General features: G+C 54.9%; 1 protein-coding gene across 1 annotated transcript in view; it reads right to left on the bottom strand.

The window, feature by feature from the left end:
* The window catches only part of RAB11FIP3 (RAB11 family interacting protein 3), a gene marked incomplete at its 5' end in the record, with an annotated part of 79,233 nt that overhangs the window by 10,654 nt on the left and 50,113 nt on the right, over nucleotides 1-18,466 (bottom strand). Inside the window, 5 exons of the mRNA XM_084271264.1 lie at nucleotides 298-391; nucleotides 3,075-3,110; nucleotides 6,095-6,229; nucleotides 10,899-11,072; nucleotides 15,469-15,656. Coding sequence (XP_084127390.1) covers nucleotides 298-391; nucleotides 3,075-3,110; nucleotides 6,095-6,229; nucleotides 10,899-11,072; nucleotides 15,469-15,656 — 627 coding nt within the window. The remainder of the gene's footprint in view (nucleotides 1-297; nucleotides 392-3,074; nucleotides 3,111-6,094; nucleotides 6,230-10,898; nucleotides 11,073-15,468; nucleotides 15,657-18,466) is intronic.

Raw genomic sequence — 18,466 nt, forward strand, 5'->3', positions numbered from 1 at the left:
CCAAAGAAAGGAAGTCCCTGGTTCACGTCAGGCGAGTTCGCTCGTCTCCCAAAAGCAGAACTTGAGAACATCTTATTAGGAGAAGTGAAAATGCAGCAGGCAAACAGCTAGATCCCCCTCCAGCTGAGCTGGGGGAAGCCACCCTCCCTGCAAGCAGTGTCTGGGGGAATCACAGGGCTTCCTCCATCCCACTGCGCTGACCCACCCCGTGCTGGCTGTGTGGGAAGGGAAGCTTCAGCCAACCCCCTGCCTGGGGATCCCGGAGTGTGACCAGCCTGTGGACTGCACCACTCTCACCTTGTCCGTGATGTCCTCCTCCGTGCACTCCAGCGTGTCGCGGTAAGACTCCTCCATCACCCCCACGGACAGCGCGCTCGTCTGATGCAGCTGCCTACAACAGAGACAAACCACCCCGACCCACAGCACCAGGCACATGAGAGCGAGCATGGCAGGACATGGCGAGTTGGGGTGACACCCGCCACCGCAGGACACGGTTCCCCTCCCTCTCCTTTTCCAAAGGGATCTAACAGCACTGCTCCTTCTCAGGCTGCGGGGTTTGCAGCGACGCGGGACGGGGCCCTTCCCTCCATGGCAAGCTCCGCTGGCTACCGAAGCTCACCGCCCCGGTGTGCCGGGCTAGCAGGGCTGAGCCGGGGGCTGGTACCCCTTGAACCGGGGCAGCCAGCCAGGGAAGCGCAGACGTGGACACGTGCTGCTGGGACTTCACACTATGATCGTTTTTGTGCTTGCTCTTTGGAATGGGAAGAGATAAGAGCTCACTCTTCACTTTCTCTCTTTATGAGCATAGGAAGGCCACGTGTCACCCAGCAAAGGACAGAGTACTCCCCTCTGGTTACCGATAAGATTAGGAAGTGGGGGGTAGCGGGTGTAAAGGGAGGGAAAAAGCCCCCAACCAACAACCCCAAACCAACTCTGAGCCTGTTGTGAAACACCCCAGCCCACCTCCCTGCACCACGAGCTAATCATTAGCGAGGGCTCGTGCCACTGGCACCCACAGCTCTGCATTGACCCAAAGCACTTAGCGCCTGCGGATCAGCTCCATCATCTCACAGCACAAGAAGCTGCTATGGCCATGGGGAGGGTTGGTGATGTTCCTCAGCTCCAGGCAGATGCTGCCTGGAGAATGGCCATGGGGAGGGCTAGTGATGTTCCTCAGCTCTGCTCTCCCACCACGACACCAACAAGGAGCAGCCCGATCGGCCTGTGGCACCAGTGCTGCTCAGAGCAGGAGGCGAATGAGAGAACCACAGAGGCATCATCTTTGAACCTCCGTTTTCCTATGAGCTTGTAACATGGGCTCTTGGGTTCACCCTGTAACTCAACATGCAGGCAATACGCCTGTGCAAATACTCAGGGGGCAGAGCTGGCATTTACCAACGAGACGGCGGCTGAGTACCAGCCTAATTTCGCATCCTCACCCTGAGTGAGGGTATATTTAGATTCTAAAGCCATTTAAATCATGCCAGGCACAGCAGGGCCCAAGCAGCTGAGATTTCTTGGCACAACGAGAGCCCAGATAACAAAAATCAGGAAAGAGCCCTTACCAAAATAAAATCCATTTCCTAAAATTAAATGTTTTGGTATTATTCAGTAATTACAGTATATGTAACAACGGGCTTTCTTTGGGTTGATCTTAAGGATCTGGCTGTATGCTGCAGCAAAACCTCATTACCTCTGTCATTACCACAAATTAAACTCGACTGCTCTTGAATTAACCTCAGCCCACATGTCCCAGTCTTGGAAAAGCATCTATCAGACACCCAGGGCCAGGAGGGCTCAATCCCCCATCAGCCAGGGCACCTCCACTCCCAAAAGCTGGACTCAAATCCTGCCCGAAGCTGCTCTGCCAGTGGCAAAACAGGAAACGTGGGGATGGGCTGCTCCCCTCACCCCTCTTTCCTGCCAGTGTTTTGAACAAAGATCTAGAAAGTAAGATGAGCGGAACTAGGAAATGTAATATCAAGGACCCGCTTCCGTGCCAGGAGGGGAAACTTGCTGACCACAGGAAAAATGGCCAAGGGAAAGGTGTGAGAGCACAGCAGGGAGGGAGAGGCGTGCCGAAACTGTGCAGCTCAGCACAGGCGGCAGATTGGGCTCCAGGGGACGAGCATCATCATGGAGCTCCTAGTTCCTTCCCCTGCAGCATCCCTGCCCTGCTCAGAAATGAGTAAAGAGAAAGCAACCACGGAGGACAACCCGCCTCCTTTGTGGGGCAGGGACAGGGGCAGAGACAGGGGCAGGCAGGACGGCTGCAAGAAGCCTCGGTATTTGCTGAAACACACAACAACAGGGGAGCAGGAGGCATGGGGAGGCTGGGAAAGGAAAGGTGAGCACCAGGTTTCATCAGGAAGGGATGGACCCGCTGCCCCAAGTGCTCAGAGAAGACTCTGGAGCTTTTCTGCACAGGCAGGGATAGAAATGGCCCCGAGGGAAGGGACGTTGGTGTTACATGAGACGGTCAGTCCCTGGGACAGAAGCAGCACGGTGTTACAACGCCACGGTGGGGCTACCTGCAGCGGCCCCCTGGGGACTCCCCAAAGCCCCTGAATGATGCTATCTGAATGGGAAAGGTGCTCCAAAGTCAAGCCCCAAGCAGAGTAAAACAGAACCCAGAGTTCACTGAGGCAGCTGGCTGGCTTTTTGGCGGGGCTGGAGGAACCCCTCTGAGGGGACGTGCTGACTGGTCCAGTCTAGTGAAGACCGGTAGCGAGGATTCAGCCTGGCCAAGCAGCCCAGAGGAAAATGCTCTTCCAGAGACTCCTTCCCCACTCCACATTTGGCACTCACAGAATGGAGGGGGGGGAAGCACCCCCTACTTCTGTCCTGGAAAAACGCTGGCTTGACGCCAGCCCCCAGCTACGTGCAGGAGTGAGAAATCCCAGTTTCAGAGAAAAATCTATTGCAAACTCTTATCAGAATCCACCCCCCTTCTCCCCAGCGCTGCAACTCCCTCCGTAACTACGACCCTGCAAACTGATTTTGGGAGCTTTCCCTCCGCGGCAGCTAGTCACAGGCACCCCTCTCATCAAGCAGCAACAGGAACATGAGCTTACCTTGCCACCTTCTTGCTCGAGAGTCTTTTATTTGGGCTGTGAAGTGAAGAACAGAACAGGAAAGAGTTAGGAAAGCTGACAGCAGAGAGCCAGGGAAACAGGAAACTCAAGCACTCCGGGGCACATCCTCCGCTATGGCAGGGGCACGTACCAGCCCGGCCACCCCCGGGGAAAGACCGGCCCAGGAAACTGCTCGTGTATTTAATGACCAAAGGGAATCACGCTGCAGAACACCTCCTCGCTTCCAGCACCCTCTCACCGGTTGATCCCTGTCCTGAAAGCTGATCCTCAAGGAACAGGCTAATAATAGCCGGGTCGGCAGCAGACTGCGTTCTATTTCCTGCACCCCGCAGCACCCCAGCCCTCCCTCCCCTGCCACCCCCCAGCTCCCTGCCTGGCAGTGGGGGGACAGGGGGCATCTCCTGCCTGCAAAGGGGCATTTCCATCCTTCTGCACGTTTCTCACAAAGGTTATGCCCACTGCCTGGCTACAGACCCCACAGAATCGCTGCCCACACGTGGCTCAGAGATGTGAGGAGCTGGTGATCACGTCCCTATCTGGATTTTAAGCACAGGCACCATTACAATCACTGGGGACGGGCATGAGCTCTCCTTTGCACAGTTAACCGATGGAGATCAAGCTCTACGTCTGCCCGAGCCAGCTGCCACCATACCAGAGCGGTCAGGGTTTAGCTAACGCTCAGCGTGACCCACAGTCTGCATTATCCTACCCCTCGGGATGGGGCTGCAAGTCCTCCCTGTTGAGGGGAGGAAATAAAAGCCTTTTTCAGCAATAGCTACTTGCTAATATGCTCCTTCGAGTCCTTCGGGCTCAGATCTCAATCCTCATCTTTCACCCAAACACACACTGTAGATGAGCAGGTGCCACCAGGACACATCACTGATGTGAACAACAGTGGCAAACCCAGCTCCAGCCTGAGGGGAGAAGCAGCAGTTGCATTCCTCAGTACTTGGTTCAGTTTAAGGGAAAAAATAACAAATAAAACCATCTGGGAGTCCGTTCCTGCCTCGAGCTGCAACAAGTGCGTTAGTTCTCAGGAGAAGGAATTAAAAATAGTTCAGGGCAAGTTTCTTTCCTTTTTTTTAAAAAAAAAAAAAAACCCAAGCCAAAACCCAGCAGTGACCAGCCAGGGGTTGTTGTCAGGGCTTCCAGTCCTTGTGTCAAAAGGGCATCCTCAAACCCCGCACGTCCAAGCTGGCTGGGCTTCAAGGACGCTCGGCAGCCGCCCCAGGGAGGAGGTCAGCCCCATGTGCTTGCCAGCACCTCTGAGGAGTCACGTACATCTCCAGCACCAGGGGCAGAGAAAATATTTGCCTCTGAGAATGGCCTGTTGGAAAGCAGTGCCGGCGCCTGGGGGTCTCTCTGGAGGGGATGAGACACACCAATGCTGCTTCAAGGGCACCAAAACAAAACGGACTTTACAAGTCCATTCACCCCAAGCTCCTTGGGGATTTCTTCCCTGCCTTCCCTGTGCCATGGCTCGGGCAGCAGCGCCCCAACGCAGGGACCAGGCTCCCTGCCTTATTCCCTGTGTAAAATGCTGTATATACAGCCAAAGACTGAAGCTCTTCCACAGCAGCTTGGGCATTATCACGCCCCTCTGGAGCAGGCATCTTCAAGGCTTCGCCTGCTGGGCACGGCATGAGGCTGCTCAGCCCAGGTTTTGGTCTGGTTCCTGCTGCTCTTCATCTTCTTGTCCCCAGCACCGAGGTCCTGCCACGTCCCGTGTGCTGCACGGGGACACCTCTGATGTCCTCACTGCAGGAAGGGTGGGTGATGCCTCTGCTGCTGGGTTGGTGTGCAGGAACACTTGGAAGAAGGTTCCAGTAAATGTGCGCCCAGGAAACCCTGAAGGTGATGGAGGAACCCTGAGCCCAATGGGATGACACCACGCTACAGGGAAGCCTCCTCCTGCATACCCATCCATCCCAGGGAGGCTCAGAGGTGTCAGCTCAGCTCTGCAGGTAAATTTGGGGGAAAAAGCCTGGAAGGGAGTGGGGCTACTGGTGCACCCAGGATTCTCCTCAATAGCTGCATACCCCGAGACTCCTCACTGACCCTCAAAGCCTCCAAACATAAAAGCCACTATTTGCCAGAGGAAGACACAGAGGAAGAGAGGTGCTTTTTCCACTAAAAAACCCCAAAAAGGTCCAGCTCCCATAGGTGTCCCAGTTCTCCTCCCACAGCTACGTAGCCCAGGAGAGCACCCACATCCTGCTGTCCCTGCAGAAGGCAGACAGAGACCAAGAGCATGACCAAAAAAACAGGTTCAAAATAGCACACAGGAAATAGTGAGCAGAACGACTTTCAGTAACGCTGGCATCCTATTGCCCAGCATCCTACTGTCCAGTGCAAACAGGTCTGGAAAACACCAGATCAAGCAGAAATCCCTTCCCTCTCACCAAACCAACAAGCCCAGCCACTGGCTGGCAGACCTTGGGCAAAGACCCGGTGTCAAGCACATCCACCTGGGTCGTGGCGGCACGAGGGGTTTATCCTGCTGAAACACAAATGCCTAAAGGAGAGGTCCCCAGCCCCGGAGAACAAGCAGGTGTTTTGGGGTTACTGCTGTAGCAGGAGGACAGGCTGTACCTGCCCTTCCAGGAAGCAGTAAGTCAGGTGTGTTTCCACACTGTGTGTTATCAGTAACTGAAATACTGTTCTCCATCAGCTTACAGCTACCCATCCCGGTGTGAGGAGCGCAGGGAGAAGCACCCTCCACTCAGCAGGACATGCAAAGCAGCTGCCCAGAGCAGAAGGGAAGACTCTCATTGTCCACCAGCCTCTATGGCTCTGATTAAAGCAAACTCCTGCTCACCCTCCTTATCACAGCCTCTGCCACCCGCAGAGGCTCAACCTCCTTCAGTGAAATCCACCCCCCTCCACAACCAGGAATCAACCAGCGCGCTGGGCGAAGGAACGCTGTGCGAGACAAAGAGAGCCTTCCCTTCCAGCCCACCATCCCCAACACTGACACAGCCACACACAAGCCCAATTACCTATTCATTTCAAGATCATTCAGGCGAGCAGAAAGATCCTCGAGGCGGTTGATTTGTTTGTGGCACTGGCTACAGTAAAACTCAAAAGCTTCATCTGCGATAATGCTGTGCAGTTTCGCAGCGAGCGGATTGGTGCTAGAGAAATCACAAGGGTCATTTTAGCAGGACAGAACAGACAGGGCTGATTTTTGTCCATGGCTTCCACAAGCTGAGTTTGGGCAGCAGAGCTTTTGGGGTGAGGTGGCGACAAAGTTTAGTTTCTGACATGATTTTCTAGACAACCTGTCTCAGGAGGCTCCAGCAACGGTCCTGGTTCACCTCAGTAAACAGGACTCGGACAGCACTGTATTGGGTGCCAGGAGCCCTCTGGTCAGCTGCAGCGTTTTCCAATGGGATGCTTTAAGAGCAAAGCGGCTGTGCTGCCATGGACCCCCCATTAGTAACGCACAGAGTCCATTTTTTATTGCAAAGAGCCCCAGAAAGGTGGCTGAGATTCCACTGCGCTCTCCTACGAAATGAAGGTTTGCCTCCTCACAGGGAATGTTGTTTGGATGGGGCACATGGGGACTCGAACAGTCCAAGGAGCTAATGGGTCCAATCAGCGCTTGGCTTTCAGCAGCTGATGTGAAAAACAAGCTGCTGAGGCATTCAGCGACACCAGGAAGCCATTCCCCTGCCTGGCATGACAGGGTAGTTTGGCCAAGGGTTTCTGAGCATTACTTTGGGGCCAAACAGATGCCACGAATCCTTTCTGTAGGAGAATGTGCTTCTGGAAGCCACGGGCTTTAATCAAAGAAAGGTTAATAGTGAAAAACCAAAGCAGTTCAATCAGAAAGACAGGTGAAGGCGTGAGCAAACACAAGCAAGCTTCAACCCAAGAGGTATCTGAAAGGGCTAGTCAAGCCCATGACATGGATCCATGTCAGCAAGTCCTGGCCTAGGAGATGCTGTGTGTCCCAGACACCCCAGGAGCGGTCCCCTGGCTCAGCACCTTTGCAAAACCCCTCACTGGCAGTTCTGGGTGGCAGCGGGGTGCGAGCAGCCCAGCCAGTCCCAGGGTCAGGCCTCCAAGTTTGTGCCATCTGTACAGTATTTCCGAGCCCCCGTAGAACAGGCAACCAGACAACAGTAAACACCAAATCACTCATCTCTTCCCATTCCTGGAAATAAACAACTTAAAAAATGTTCCCAAAAGGTTTGGGCCTTATCCTGGATCATTATCCACCAGCAGTCGGTTCAGTTGCTCGCCTTCGCAGGGCCTAAGAGGAGGCAGCAGCTTTGTGGTACCCCGGGGGAAGGACATGCCCTTCCCCGGGCTCTCCCTGCGCTCGACAGCACGTCAGCCCCATGGGGTGAGTCTCCCTCGCCCCAGCCGGGAGGCAGAAACAGCTCGCTGGGCTGGGCGCATCCCTGAGCGAGGTGTGAACCCAAAGCCAACGAGCATTAATCAAAACGAAGCGTAGAGGAGCAGGCACAGGGAGCCTGGCAGCTCTTCGGGTGCGCGCAGATAGACTTGGCCTCCGGCCACGTTGGGTGCTTGCCCGTGGAGTGGGTGAGAGCTCAACCGCACTGCGCCCTGGGGTGTCCCCGCCTACCCCCTTCGTGGCAAGCTGCCTCCCTCCGCGCCACTGCGGCCTTCCCACCTCCTCCCTCTGTCTCCATCCTCCCTGAGGTTCACCTTCCACAGGTCTTCTGCACTCCCTGACACAACCCCACGGCAGCCGACCCGGGGGAACACAAGAAGCTTTTCCCTTTCAGGTGCCACTCGCTTCCCAACAAGTGTCATGGACAGACTTCCCAAAACAGACAGACTTCCCAAAACGGACAGACTTCCCTTAGGGATGAATGTGCCAAGGAAGAGGTGGCAACCTCAGAAACCACAAATACACCTGTGGGGACTAAGTGGGGCAACATGATGCCCCAGAGCATACCCTGAAGGCTCCTGGCGGTTGCTGGAGTCCTCGGTGAAGGTCTGGAGCTCTGGCAGGGAGGTCTGTAGATGTTATTCCCACTCCGAGACACTTGTGACATGGAAAATGCACGGGGATGTGACCATTTACAAGTGATACTGTTCCTCACATCCAAGCCACAGCAAAAAAACACCAGCCAAACCTCCAACCTGAAGCAGACACATCCTGTAGTTTCATTTAAGGTTTCGCTCCATTTACAGGCACCGGGGAGGCCGGGCTGTGCTCAGAGAGCCAGCACAATCGCAGAGAGCGATCAGCTACAGGCCTTCCCACCTGCAATGATAACCCAAGGTAAGGGCTACACCCAAAAGGCACGAGGAAGTCCTCTGTTACAAACAGCCGTGTTCCTCGCTCCGGAGGTTTCAGGGGGTTTCTCTGCAGCCTGCCTCCCTGGCAAGCCCTGGCAGCGCGTCTCCAGAACAAACCTCCAAGAGCTGTGTGGCTCTGTGCCAAGCCAGCCCCTCCGGACAGAGCAAAGATGCTGCAGAACATGATCTTGTGGATGAGATCCAAAGGGCCAGAGCAGCGATGGGGAGAGGGTGCCCTGGCAGAGCAAGACGGGAACACTGCGGGCACAGGCAACCTGGCAGCTCCACACCAATACTAAAGAAAAACTTTAACCAACTCCAAAGTTCCTTTGGCACTTTTCTTGCCAGAAGCTGTCTGGACTAGGTTGGAGGTCCACCCTCAAGGAGAAACTCAGAGCAAACACCAAGGCTGGGTTTTTCTTTAATCTTTGGGTGCTTCCTGAGCTGCAGCAGCGCTGCCGACAGCCGTGCTCAGCCTCCTGCACAGCGGGATCACAGGACAGCCCGGGTAAGTCCCCTCCACTGCCACAGCAGACCACATCCCATCAAGTGCTGGGAGCACTGGTTTCCCACAGCAATGGGTCAGGCTTCACAGCATCACTCTCCCATGGTGAGCTGAGTCCACATCTTTAAAACTGCTGCTGCACCAGCAAAGAATGTTGGCCCTGAGCTGCAGCAGGAGATTTCACAGTTGTGTTTCCCTGCCAGCGACCAGAATCACACGAACTCTACCAGAAAATAGCCAAGGCAGCAAAAAAAGGTTACAACGGGTATATATTGCTGCAGAAACATCAAATATGTACAGTCCCAAAGGGAGAAAGTACGTCCTTGACTTCACCACCAGCATTTGGCTGGCTGGGACCACTCCTGCCTCATGCAGAGCCGCGCTGCCCGACAGAGGAACACGGCCTCCGTGGTGCTGGTCACAGAATCATAGAATCCCAGACTGGTCTGGGTTGGAAGGGACCCCAAGGATCACAGAGCTCCAACCCCCTCTGCAACAGGCAGGGACACCAACCTCCAGGCCTGGAGCTACACAAGGTTGCCCAGGGCCCCATCCAACCTGGCCTTCAACACCTCCAGGGACAGAGCACCCACCCCCCTCTCTGGGCAGCCTGTTCCAGCCCCTCACCACTCTCTCTATAAAAAACTTCCCCCTAATATCTAATCTAAACCTTCCCTCCTTCAGCTTCACTCCATCCCCCTTGTCCTGCCAGTCTCTGCCCTTTGAACAAGCTGATTCCCTCCTGTTCCTCTGCTCCCTTCAGGGACGGGAAGGCTGCAATGAGGTCCCCCCACAGCCTTCTCTTCTCCAGGCTGAACAAGCCCAGCTCCCTCAGCCTCCCTCCGTAGGGGAGCTGCTCCAGCCCTCTGATCATCTCCGTGGCTCCTCTGACCCCTCTCCAACAGTCCCACATCTTTCTTGTACTGGGGCCCCAGCTCTGGACACAGGACTCCAGCTGGGGCCTCCCGAGGGCAGAGCAGAGAGGGACAATCCCCTCCCTGTCCCTGCTGCCACCCCTCTGCTGATGGAGCCCAGGATCCCATCGCCCTTCCCAGCTGCCAGAGCCACTGCTGGCTCATGGGAAGCTTCTCATCCCCCATCACACCCAGGTCCTGCCCAGCAGGGCTGCTCTCCAGGGGCTCTTCTCCCAGTCTGTTTGTACGTCTGGGATTCCTCATCACTGAGACTTTGTGGGCTGTAGCGGGGATGATCATTCCAGCTTTTACTTCCCCCTCCCCAACTTCCTAAGCATTTCCAGGCTTTGTATCACTATACCAGCACCTCGGTTCACCCTGCCTGGGCTGGAAAACCAACACTTCCCTGGCTTCAGACCTTAAGGCAAGGAAGTGCAGGAAAACAATGCCACTGTCTGCTTCTTGCTCCACACATCCCTTTGGCTGCTAAGAGAAGGAAGGTGGCCGCAGCTTGTGCAAAGGCTGCCCAGGGGGTGTGGAGTCTCCATCTCTGGAAATATTCCAGCCCCATCTGGACGCTGCTCTGTGCAATATGAGCTGGGGAGCTGCTTTGGCAGGGGGTTGGACCCACTGGGCTCTCCAGGTCCCTTCCAACCCCTGGGATTCTGTGAGCCTGTGAAATCCAACCAAGGGTCACATCAAAGCCAAATTCCAAGCAAAGGAGAGAAAGAAGAAAAGAAAAAAAGTCATCCACCAGGAGCAGGTGGTTTTCTCTACAGGAAGGTTCTGTGAGGAGTCACATCCCTGACAGGAGTTGGAATGCGACGCTGTCCTGGGTGCTTGGGAAATGGAGATTGCTCTTCCATCTGCTGCTGGGAATTAGTGCCTCTGGGTGGGAGGGTGGGCACTGGTCAGGAGAAAGAAACACTGAGGGGGGCAACTACTTTTCCACTTCTGAGCCGATTATCCTGTTGTATCCAGAGTTTGCCAGGAAGCATTACTGTGTAAACCCAGAGGAAACAACACTCACACACACACAAAGCCCAGGCAGAGACACTAAGCAACCGAAGCCGGTTAAAACACCGCCAGCACCATGCTGAGCATTACCTGGGAGAGAGGAAGGAGGAGCTGCTGAAGCTGCTTTCCCCATTACACAAGCTGTCCGAGAACAGATCTGCTTCATTCCCTTCTCCATAATCCTCAAAATGCTCCTCTCTGCTAATGACTGTAACGATGGAGTGGCTGAGGTCCGAGCCCAGGGGCAGGTCGTGTGGATGGGATCTGTGGGAACAGAGGGGAAGGTGTTAGAGGGTGGCTGCAGCACCATCCAATGAATCTGCTTCCCAAGTCCTGTCCCCCGTTTTGGCAGCCCTTCCTTACAGCACAATTCACCCCATGCTTCAACATTGAAGGGGCACCCCCAGCACCCCTGGGGGAGTCTGCAGAAGTTTAAGTTTCTCCCACCAAAGCAATGCTTTTCCCCACAAGCTCCCGCTGCAGCTGCAACACAGGATCTGGGGGGATGTTCAGGTGGCCAAGACAGCACCCAGGGTTGGCAGCAAGCCCTCACACAGCACGGGTGCAACCAAAAGCACATCAGAGAAAGGGCTAAACGTGTCCCAAACACACCCTAAGTATGTTCTGAGTTACATCCTCAGCCTAGGGGCTGGGCTCAGGCTCACTGATTGCTGTATAATCCTATCAAGAGCCCAGCACCAGGATTTAACGCTGCAACCCCCCCCTGCTCCATCCTCAACACAAATCCCAGAGGTTTACAGGCAGCTGCCAAACCTGGTGGCAAAAGAGCCCAGCAAGGCAGAGGAGCCCCTTGCTGGGAAAGCACCACACATGCTCAGGACAACCATGGGGAGGGGGAATGCTCTGAACACCAACTGAGTGTTAAACCTCAGCACGTGTCCCGGGACGTCCCTTCCTGCAGAGGGACACATGGCACAGAAGCCATTGTCCCTCCAGGTGTGCAGAGCTCTGTGAAGCCACCACATTCACAGGACTTTCCTGCCCGGGACTAAGGAGGTTTTAACTGAAGGAAAAAGCTGCAGCAGGGAGGTTTGTAAGAGCTCTGTAAGCAGCCCATGTGTCTGTGAGCCACAGGTACGTGTTTGGGGGTGGGGGGTCCAGCACTTCCACCCTCACCAAAATCAATGCTAAGGGATAAAAGATGGCATTAGGATAAAAACTGGTATTTCAGGGCCCCCTCCTCCCTGTTCAACCATGTGCCAGGAGAGTGAAAATGGGATGTGACTAGATTGCTGTGCTAAGTCAGAATGAAAACAGATTACAGCTAAGCCATTTATGACACAAACCCATCCCATCTGAAGGATTTTCCCTGAACCTGCTAATAAAACCACATCAACTCTCCAGCCCAAACAGCAACAGATCTCTCATTAACCACAGACAAGTCCTGTCCAGCTTCTGGACATGTGCACATCTTCCTTGAGAAGCACTGGTATTCCCATGGTGGATCCATCAGGAACTGGTCCTCCTCGGCACTGAGTCAGCCGCTGCACCCAGCAGTCTGTTCCCGAAAGCATCGGAAATCTCTCCAGGAATAGAAGGCAGGGGGTGGAATTTTTTAGCTCTGTGTGTAAAACCCAACCCCAAATCTCTAAATTTGGGGCTGTGGTTTGACAAGCAGCATTACCAAGGCAGATCTGATGGGCACCTGGAAGACCCAGGGATGCTTCGGGCAGTATGTAGTACAAGGGTTTTGTGTACACCTATGGAGGGCTCTCAGCAGCATCCAGAGTCCAACTACACACAGCCTAAATATTCACTCAGGCTCAACCCAGCTAAGGCATGTTGAGCTTTAATAGCCACAGAAAATCAGTGTCGAAGCCCCTTAGCCAGCCCCTGAGCTGTGCTGGATGGACTGTACTCACTGGCTGTCTCCAGAAGACCTCTGGGCACCAAAACCTGGGGTTGGATGACACCAAAACCAGCCCTGAACAACTTGGGAATAGACTTCTGGAGGTTTCTATTTCAATCCTTCCGATTCTTTAAGCCAAATTATTTTTATCCCTTTTTTTTGGTGGGGTGGGGTGAGGGTGTTTTTTGGCTACCTGGAACTTGCATGCATTTAACATGCCTCATGACAGGCACCGCTGTGCTTGGCCAGAGCACCCAAAGGACACCCAACCTTCCCAAACCCACACTGGGACCAGCTGGGAAACCTCAACAACAACCTAATCATCTTAAAATAAAACCCCAATTCCCCAGCCAGGCATTTTGTACCTACAGGCAGGTGAATCCGAGGCACGTCACCTTCACCAGAGGACGAGCGCGCACGCAGGCTGCCATGGCCCCTCCAGGGACCCTCCGCTCCCTGGCCGGAGAGCTCAGCGACTGATTATGTCCCAATTTAACTCTCACTGAGCTGGACGTGCTGGGGTGAGGAGAGCCTAACCAGCTAATCCCATTTCTTCCCTAATCCACTGCACCCTTTCAGCCCTGGTGCCGAGTCCCTGGCAAGCACTGAGCGCTCCCTGCATCTCTGAGGTGATTTTTGGGGTGGGGGCCCCAATACAAGAAAGATGTGGGACTGTTGGAGAGGGGTCAGAGGAGCCTCAAAGATGATCAGAGGGCTGGAGCAGCTCCCCTACGGAGGGAGGCTGAGGAAGCTGGGCTGGTTCAGCCTGGAGAAGAGAAGAGAAGGCTGTGGGGGGACCTCATTGCAGCCTTCCCGTCCCTGAAGGGAGCAGAGGAACAGGAGGGAATCAGCTTGTTCAAAGGGCAGAGACTGGCAGGACAAGGGGGATGGAGTGAAGCTGAAGGAGGGAAGGTTTAAATTAGATATTAGGGGGAAGTTTTTTATAGAGAGAGTGGTGAGGGGCTGGAACAGGCTGCCCAGAGAGGGGGGTGGGTGCTCTGTCCCTGGGGGTGTTGAAGGCCAGGTTGGATGGGGCCCTGGGCAACCTTGTGTAGCTCCAGGCCTGGAGGTTGGTGGCCCTGCCTGTTGCAGAGGGGGTTGGAGCTCTGTGATCCTTGGGGTCCCTTCCAACCCAGACCAGTCTGGGATTCTATGATTAGCAGATCTTAAAAGATGATGGCTCCAAGAATTTCAGCACCAACCGGTGCTGTTGGGTCACCATTAAGGGAGTTTTTCCCTCCCCTCCTGCCTCACAGCATCCCAGTTTCACCCCAAACCCCACTTTTCCTGCAAACCCCAGGAAATGAGGAGGGCCCAGGAGTTTTTCCAGCTGTGGTTCAGTATGGGGAAGAAGATCTCAGCTCACACTTCTGCGCTTCAGGCACAGGTATCAAACTAGTTCTTACACGAGGCGGGTGCACATCAAAGGGCACATGCGTGTTTAGGTGAAACAAGACTACAACGAGTTCCCCTCCTGGCTTGAAAATTGCACGTTGTGTTTCTGGCTCAAGTGATAGATGAAAAACTCCCGAGTGTTTCAGGTGTTTGGATCACCTGAGAACTTATTTGAGAGGTTCAAGATGCTAATAATGAGGGTACAGAAGATCTCCCAAGGCAAGTAGCGATTAACTCAAAGAGATTGCCAGGCCCAGGTCCAAAACAGCCTACACATGGCACAGCCTAATTATCATCATTATTCTTAAAGAAGAGCTATTTTCGGTCTTGCATGAAGTTACAAATACAAAGAACAAACCAACCAGTTTCAGCAAGACAGACTCAGCCCACTTTATCTTAAATCCTCAGGCTGTGTCTCCCCCCTCCCCAAGTCCTCGTCTGCTCCCAGTTGGCCCGTTTCCTGTCCCAGAGGGTGAGCTTTCACAGAATCACAGGGCTGGAAAAGACCTTTAAGATCATCCAGTCCAACCATTCCCATCCTAAGCTAAACCAGATCCCTGAGCACCTCATCTCCCCATCTGTTAAACACACCCAGGGAAGGGGACTCAGCCCCTCCCTGGGCAGCCTGGGCCAGGCCCTGACAACTCTGCCAGGGAAGAACTTTTCCCTCCCAGCTGCTCTGACCCTGCCCTGGCACAGCTTGAGCCTATTGCCCCTTGTCCCAGCTCCTGTCCTCTGGCTGAAGAGACCATCACCCACCTCTCTGCACCCTCCTGGCAGGGCAGGGGAGGTGGGGAGAAGGTCTCCCCTCAGCCTCCTCTTCTCCAGGCTGAACACCCCCAGCTCCCTCAGCTGTTCCTCAGAGGATTTGCCCTCCAGCCCCTTCCCCAGCCTGGTTGCCCTTCTCTGGACTCACTCCAGGACCTCAATGTCCTTCTGATGGTGAGGAGCCCAGAACTGGACCCAGCACTCGAGGTGCAGCCTCACCAGTGCCCAGTCCAGGGGCACAATCCCCTCCCCAGACCTACTGGCCACACTATTTCTGACACAAGCCAGGATGCCATTGGCTTTCCTGGCCACCTGGGCACACTGCTGGCTCATATTCAGCCTGCAGCCACCCAACACCCCCAGGTCCTCCTCTGCCTGACAGCTCTCCAGCCAGTCTCCCCCAGCCTGTAGTGCTGCAGGGGGTTGTTCTGTCCCATGTGCAGCACTCTGCACTTGGCCTTGTTAAACCTCATCCCACTGGTCTCAGCCCATGGGTCCAGCCTGTTCAGATCCCTCTGAAGAGCCTCCCTACCCTCAGGCAGATCAGCACTTCCTCCCAGCTCAGTGTCCTCTGCAGACTGACTGAGGGAGCATCCAATCCCCTTGCCCCTCACCATTGCCACTCACCCGTGCTCGGGCTCCTCGATGGGGTCCGTGAGCTCCGAGTGCACGGTGGAGTCGATGGCACTGTCGGTCTCCACCTCGTCGTGCATCTCGTGATGTACCAGGGTGCTGGTGTCTTCATCCGTGAAGGTCTCGCACTCGCTGTAGGTGCTCTCCGAGCCCATGTAAGCACTGTCAGTCACCTCATTAGCCTGGGACAGAACACAGAGAGGAACAAAGTTGTGGGTATAGGGGGTTTCACGACACTGCAGGACACAACAGCCACGGGGCAGCTCGTTACCTGCTGCACTAAGCACAGAAATCCACCCTCCTAAAGCCGGTGTGAGCCGTACCCCATGTCCAGGTGCTGCTGGGTCTCAGGGTCCAAGGACCAAGTGGTATCCCAGGGTTGCCATGGCCTCTGGGCTGCACATGCTTTGCAGCAGCAGCATTTGGAAATCAGATTTTAGAATTAATTAAGAGTCTGAGGGAGATTTTGTTGTGAGTATGGGTTTGTTGGGTTGGGGGGAGTACCCTCTGCTCACTCACCGCTTCCCATCACAGTTGCTTTTGCCCACTCCATTTTAAGAGGCCACATTTTTAATCTGAATTCTCTGCAAAACCCACCAGTCAAAATCACCAGTTAGAGCCCTTAAAGCACTTCCCCCGCTTCCCATCAGGGATATGTGGACACCTTCCATTCCTGAACAGAAAACAAGCTGGTTTGTTCACCTTCACCTCAGCTGGAACAGCATCTCAGGGGGTGGACTTGATGATCTCTGGAAGTCCCTTCCAACCCTGACAATTCTGAGATTCTGTGATATTTTGCATGACTTCACCACACCCACTACCAGCACCAGGCTCTAGGAAAGAGGCACCACTTGTTCTTTAGGAGACCCTGCTTGAGCATGGAGGAATGGGTTCTTCACCTTCGGTCCTGCCTGTGTGCTCATGCACGTGGGCAGGGATGGTCCTCCCTGGACACACAGGGTACTGAGCACAGAGCCATCCCGACGTTCGGAGGAGAGCTGTGGGAGTGTGAGAAGAAACACCCACCTGAAGGAAAAGCTCTTGCTGCCCATCAACATGCCAGCTCATTTCCCAGCATTTATGGGATCTCCCCCATGCACCTCAGAGCAAATCAAATCACTGCTGGCTGCGGGACCTCAATCGTGGTGGGACCTGTCAGTGCTGGTGCTGAGCTCCAGCTGGTTTCCTATCACTGGAGGTGCTGGGCAGAGGGACAGGAGCCATCCTGCCTGGCTTTGACACAAAAAGATGCTCCTGAAAACCCATTTGCTCAGCTGCTGGCTGCTCCTCCCGCCTGCTCGCTGGTAGGGCAAGCAGCTGCCCCAATGCTGAAGCAAACCCCTCGTGCCAGAGAGCACGCAGAGCTGCTATCAGGGCTTCTCTCAAGAAGGTGAGACTCCTCAAAGCCCTCTGTTACAGCAACTGGAAAGAAAATGCACAGACATGCTGTCCTCACAAGAGAACCATGGAGTGACAGAAGGGACCTCTGGAGATCACCCAGCCCAACCCCTGCCAAAGCAGGGTCCCCTTGAGCTGGCTGCACAGGACACAGGGTTAAATGTCTCCAGAGATAGAGACTCCCCAACCTCTCTGGGCAGCCTGGCCCAGGGCTCTGCCACCCTCCTAGCAAAGTTGTTCCTCCTCATGGTTAGGTGGAACTTCCTCTATTCCAGTTTGTGCCCATCACCTCTCATCCTGTCCCTGGGCACCACTGAACACAGACCGATCCATCCTCCTGACCCCAGCCCTCAAGCATTTATCAGCATTGAGAAGATTCCCCTCAGTCTTTTCCAGGGTAAAGAGCCTCAAGTCCCTCGGCCTCACTTCCCAAGAGAGATGTTCTAGCCATCATCTCCACAGCCCTGTTGTCCCCTCTCCAGGAGCTCCCTGTCCTTCCTGACCTGAGGAGCCCAGCCTGAGTCCCACTCATTGCAGCAGACAGTGCCCTCTGGTAGAGGAGCAGCTTTCAGGGCACGTGCTGGATTTGCACAGCAGGAGAGGACCAGGCCACAAGACACACACATCCCTCTGCCATTGTGTGGGCTTTCACCAGCCTGATCCTGCTCTTTTGGGTACATCCTCCACACCCCAAAGAGCTTCTGCAGCTTCCTCTGGTGTGAAGTGGCTCAAAACCCAGCCCAACCGCAGTGCTTTCGCCCACCCATTCCCAGCCTGGCCCAACACATGCGAGGCCAGAAAGGCACAGCAAGAACTCAGAGGGGTGCTCTGAAAACCTTCAAGGGATGGATGGAGAGCTGCTCAACCACAGCTCTGACTCCTCACAGACACCCTTGCTGGGTGCTCTCCGCACTGCCCGTGCCAATGGAGCACGCTCAGCTGGGTGATGGAGACAGACAGACAGACAGACAGACAGACAGACAGACAGCCCTCTTGCAGCAAGCCTGGCTTGCACAGACCCATGCTGACCCAGAACAGCAGCACCTTGCAGGGGACAGTGCTGTGTTACAACCCTGGTTATGGGTTGCTTTGGGAGGAAAGAAAACCCCACACCCCAAACCCGTGTCCAGCCTGCGCCACACGTCCCCTGCCCTCGCAGCAGCAACGACCCTTCGTGCCAGACAGGGGGCAGGAAGCGATTGGGATGCAGCAGTGAGGGCCTGAGAGACAAGAGCAGCCACACACATCTGCAGACTGACCTGTGTGCTTCACTTCTTCACCTGCTTGAAAAAGATTTAATGGCAAACTGGGAATATTTCTGCTCGCAGAGCCCTCAGCAGGTGTCACTGTGTGCTCCTCTGGTGCTTAAATACAAAGAGAAACCTTCCCACGGGGAAAGGTTCAGCCTGGAGAAGAGGAGGCTGAGGGGAGACCTCCCCACCGCCACTGCCCTGCCAGGAGGGTGCAGAGAGCTGGGCGATGGTCTCTTCAGCCAGGGGACAGGAGCTGGGACAAGGGGCAATGGGCTCAAGCTGTGCCAGGGCAGGGTCAGAGCAGATGGGAGGGAAAAGTTCTTCCCTGGCAGAGTTGTCAG

Source organism: Gallinula chloropus, assembly GCF_964237585.1.
Source record: "Gallinula chloropus genome assembly, chromosome: 15".
Classification (NCBI taxonomy): domain Eukaryota; kingdom Metazoa; phylum Chordata; class Aves; order Gruiformes; family Rallidae; genus Gallinula; species Gallinula chloropus.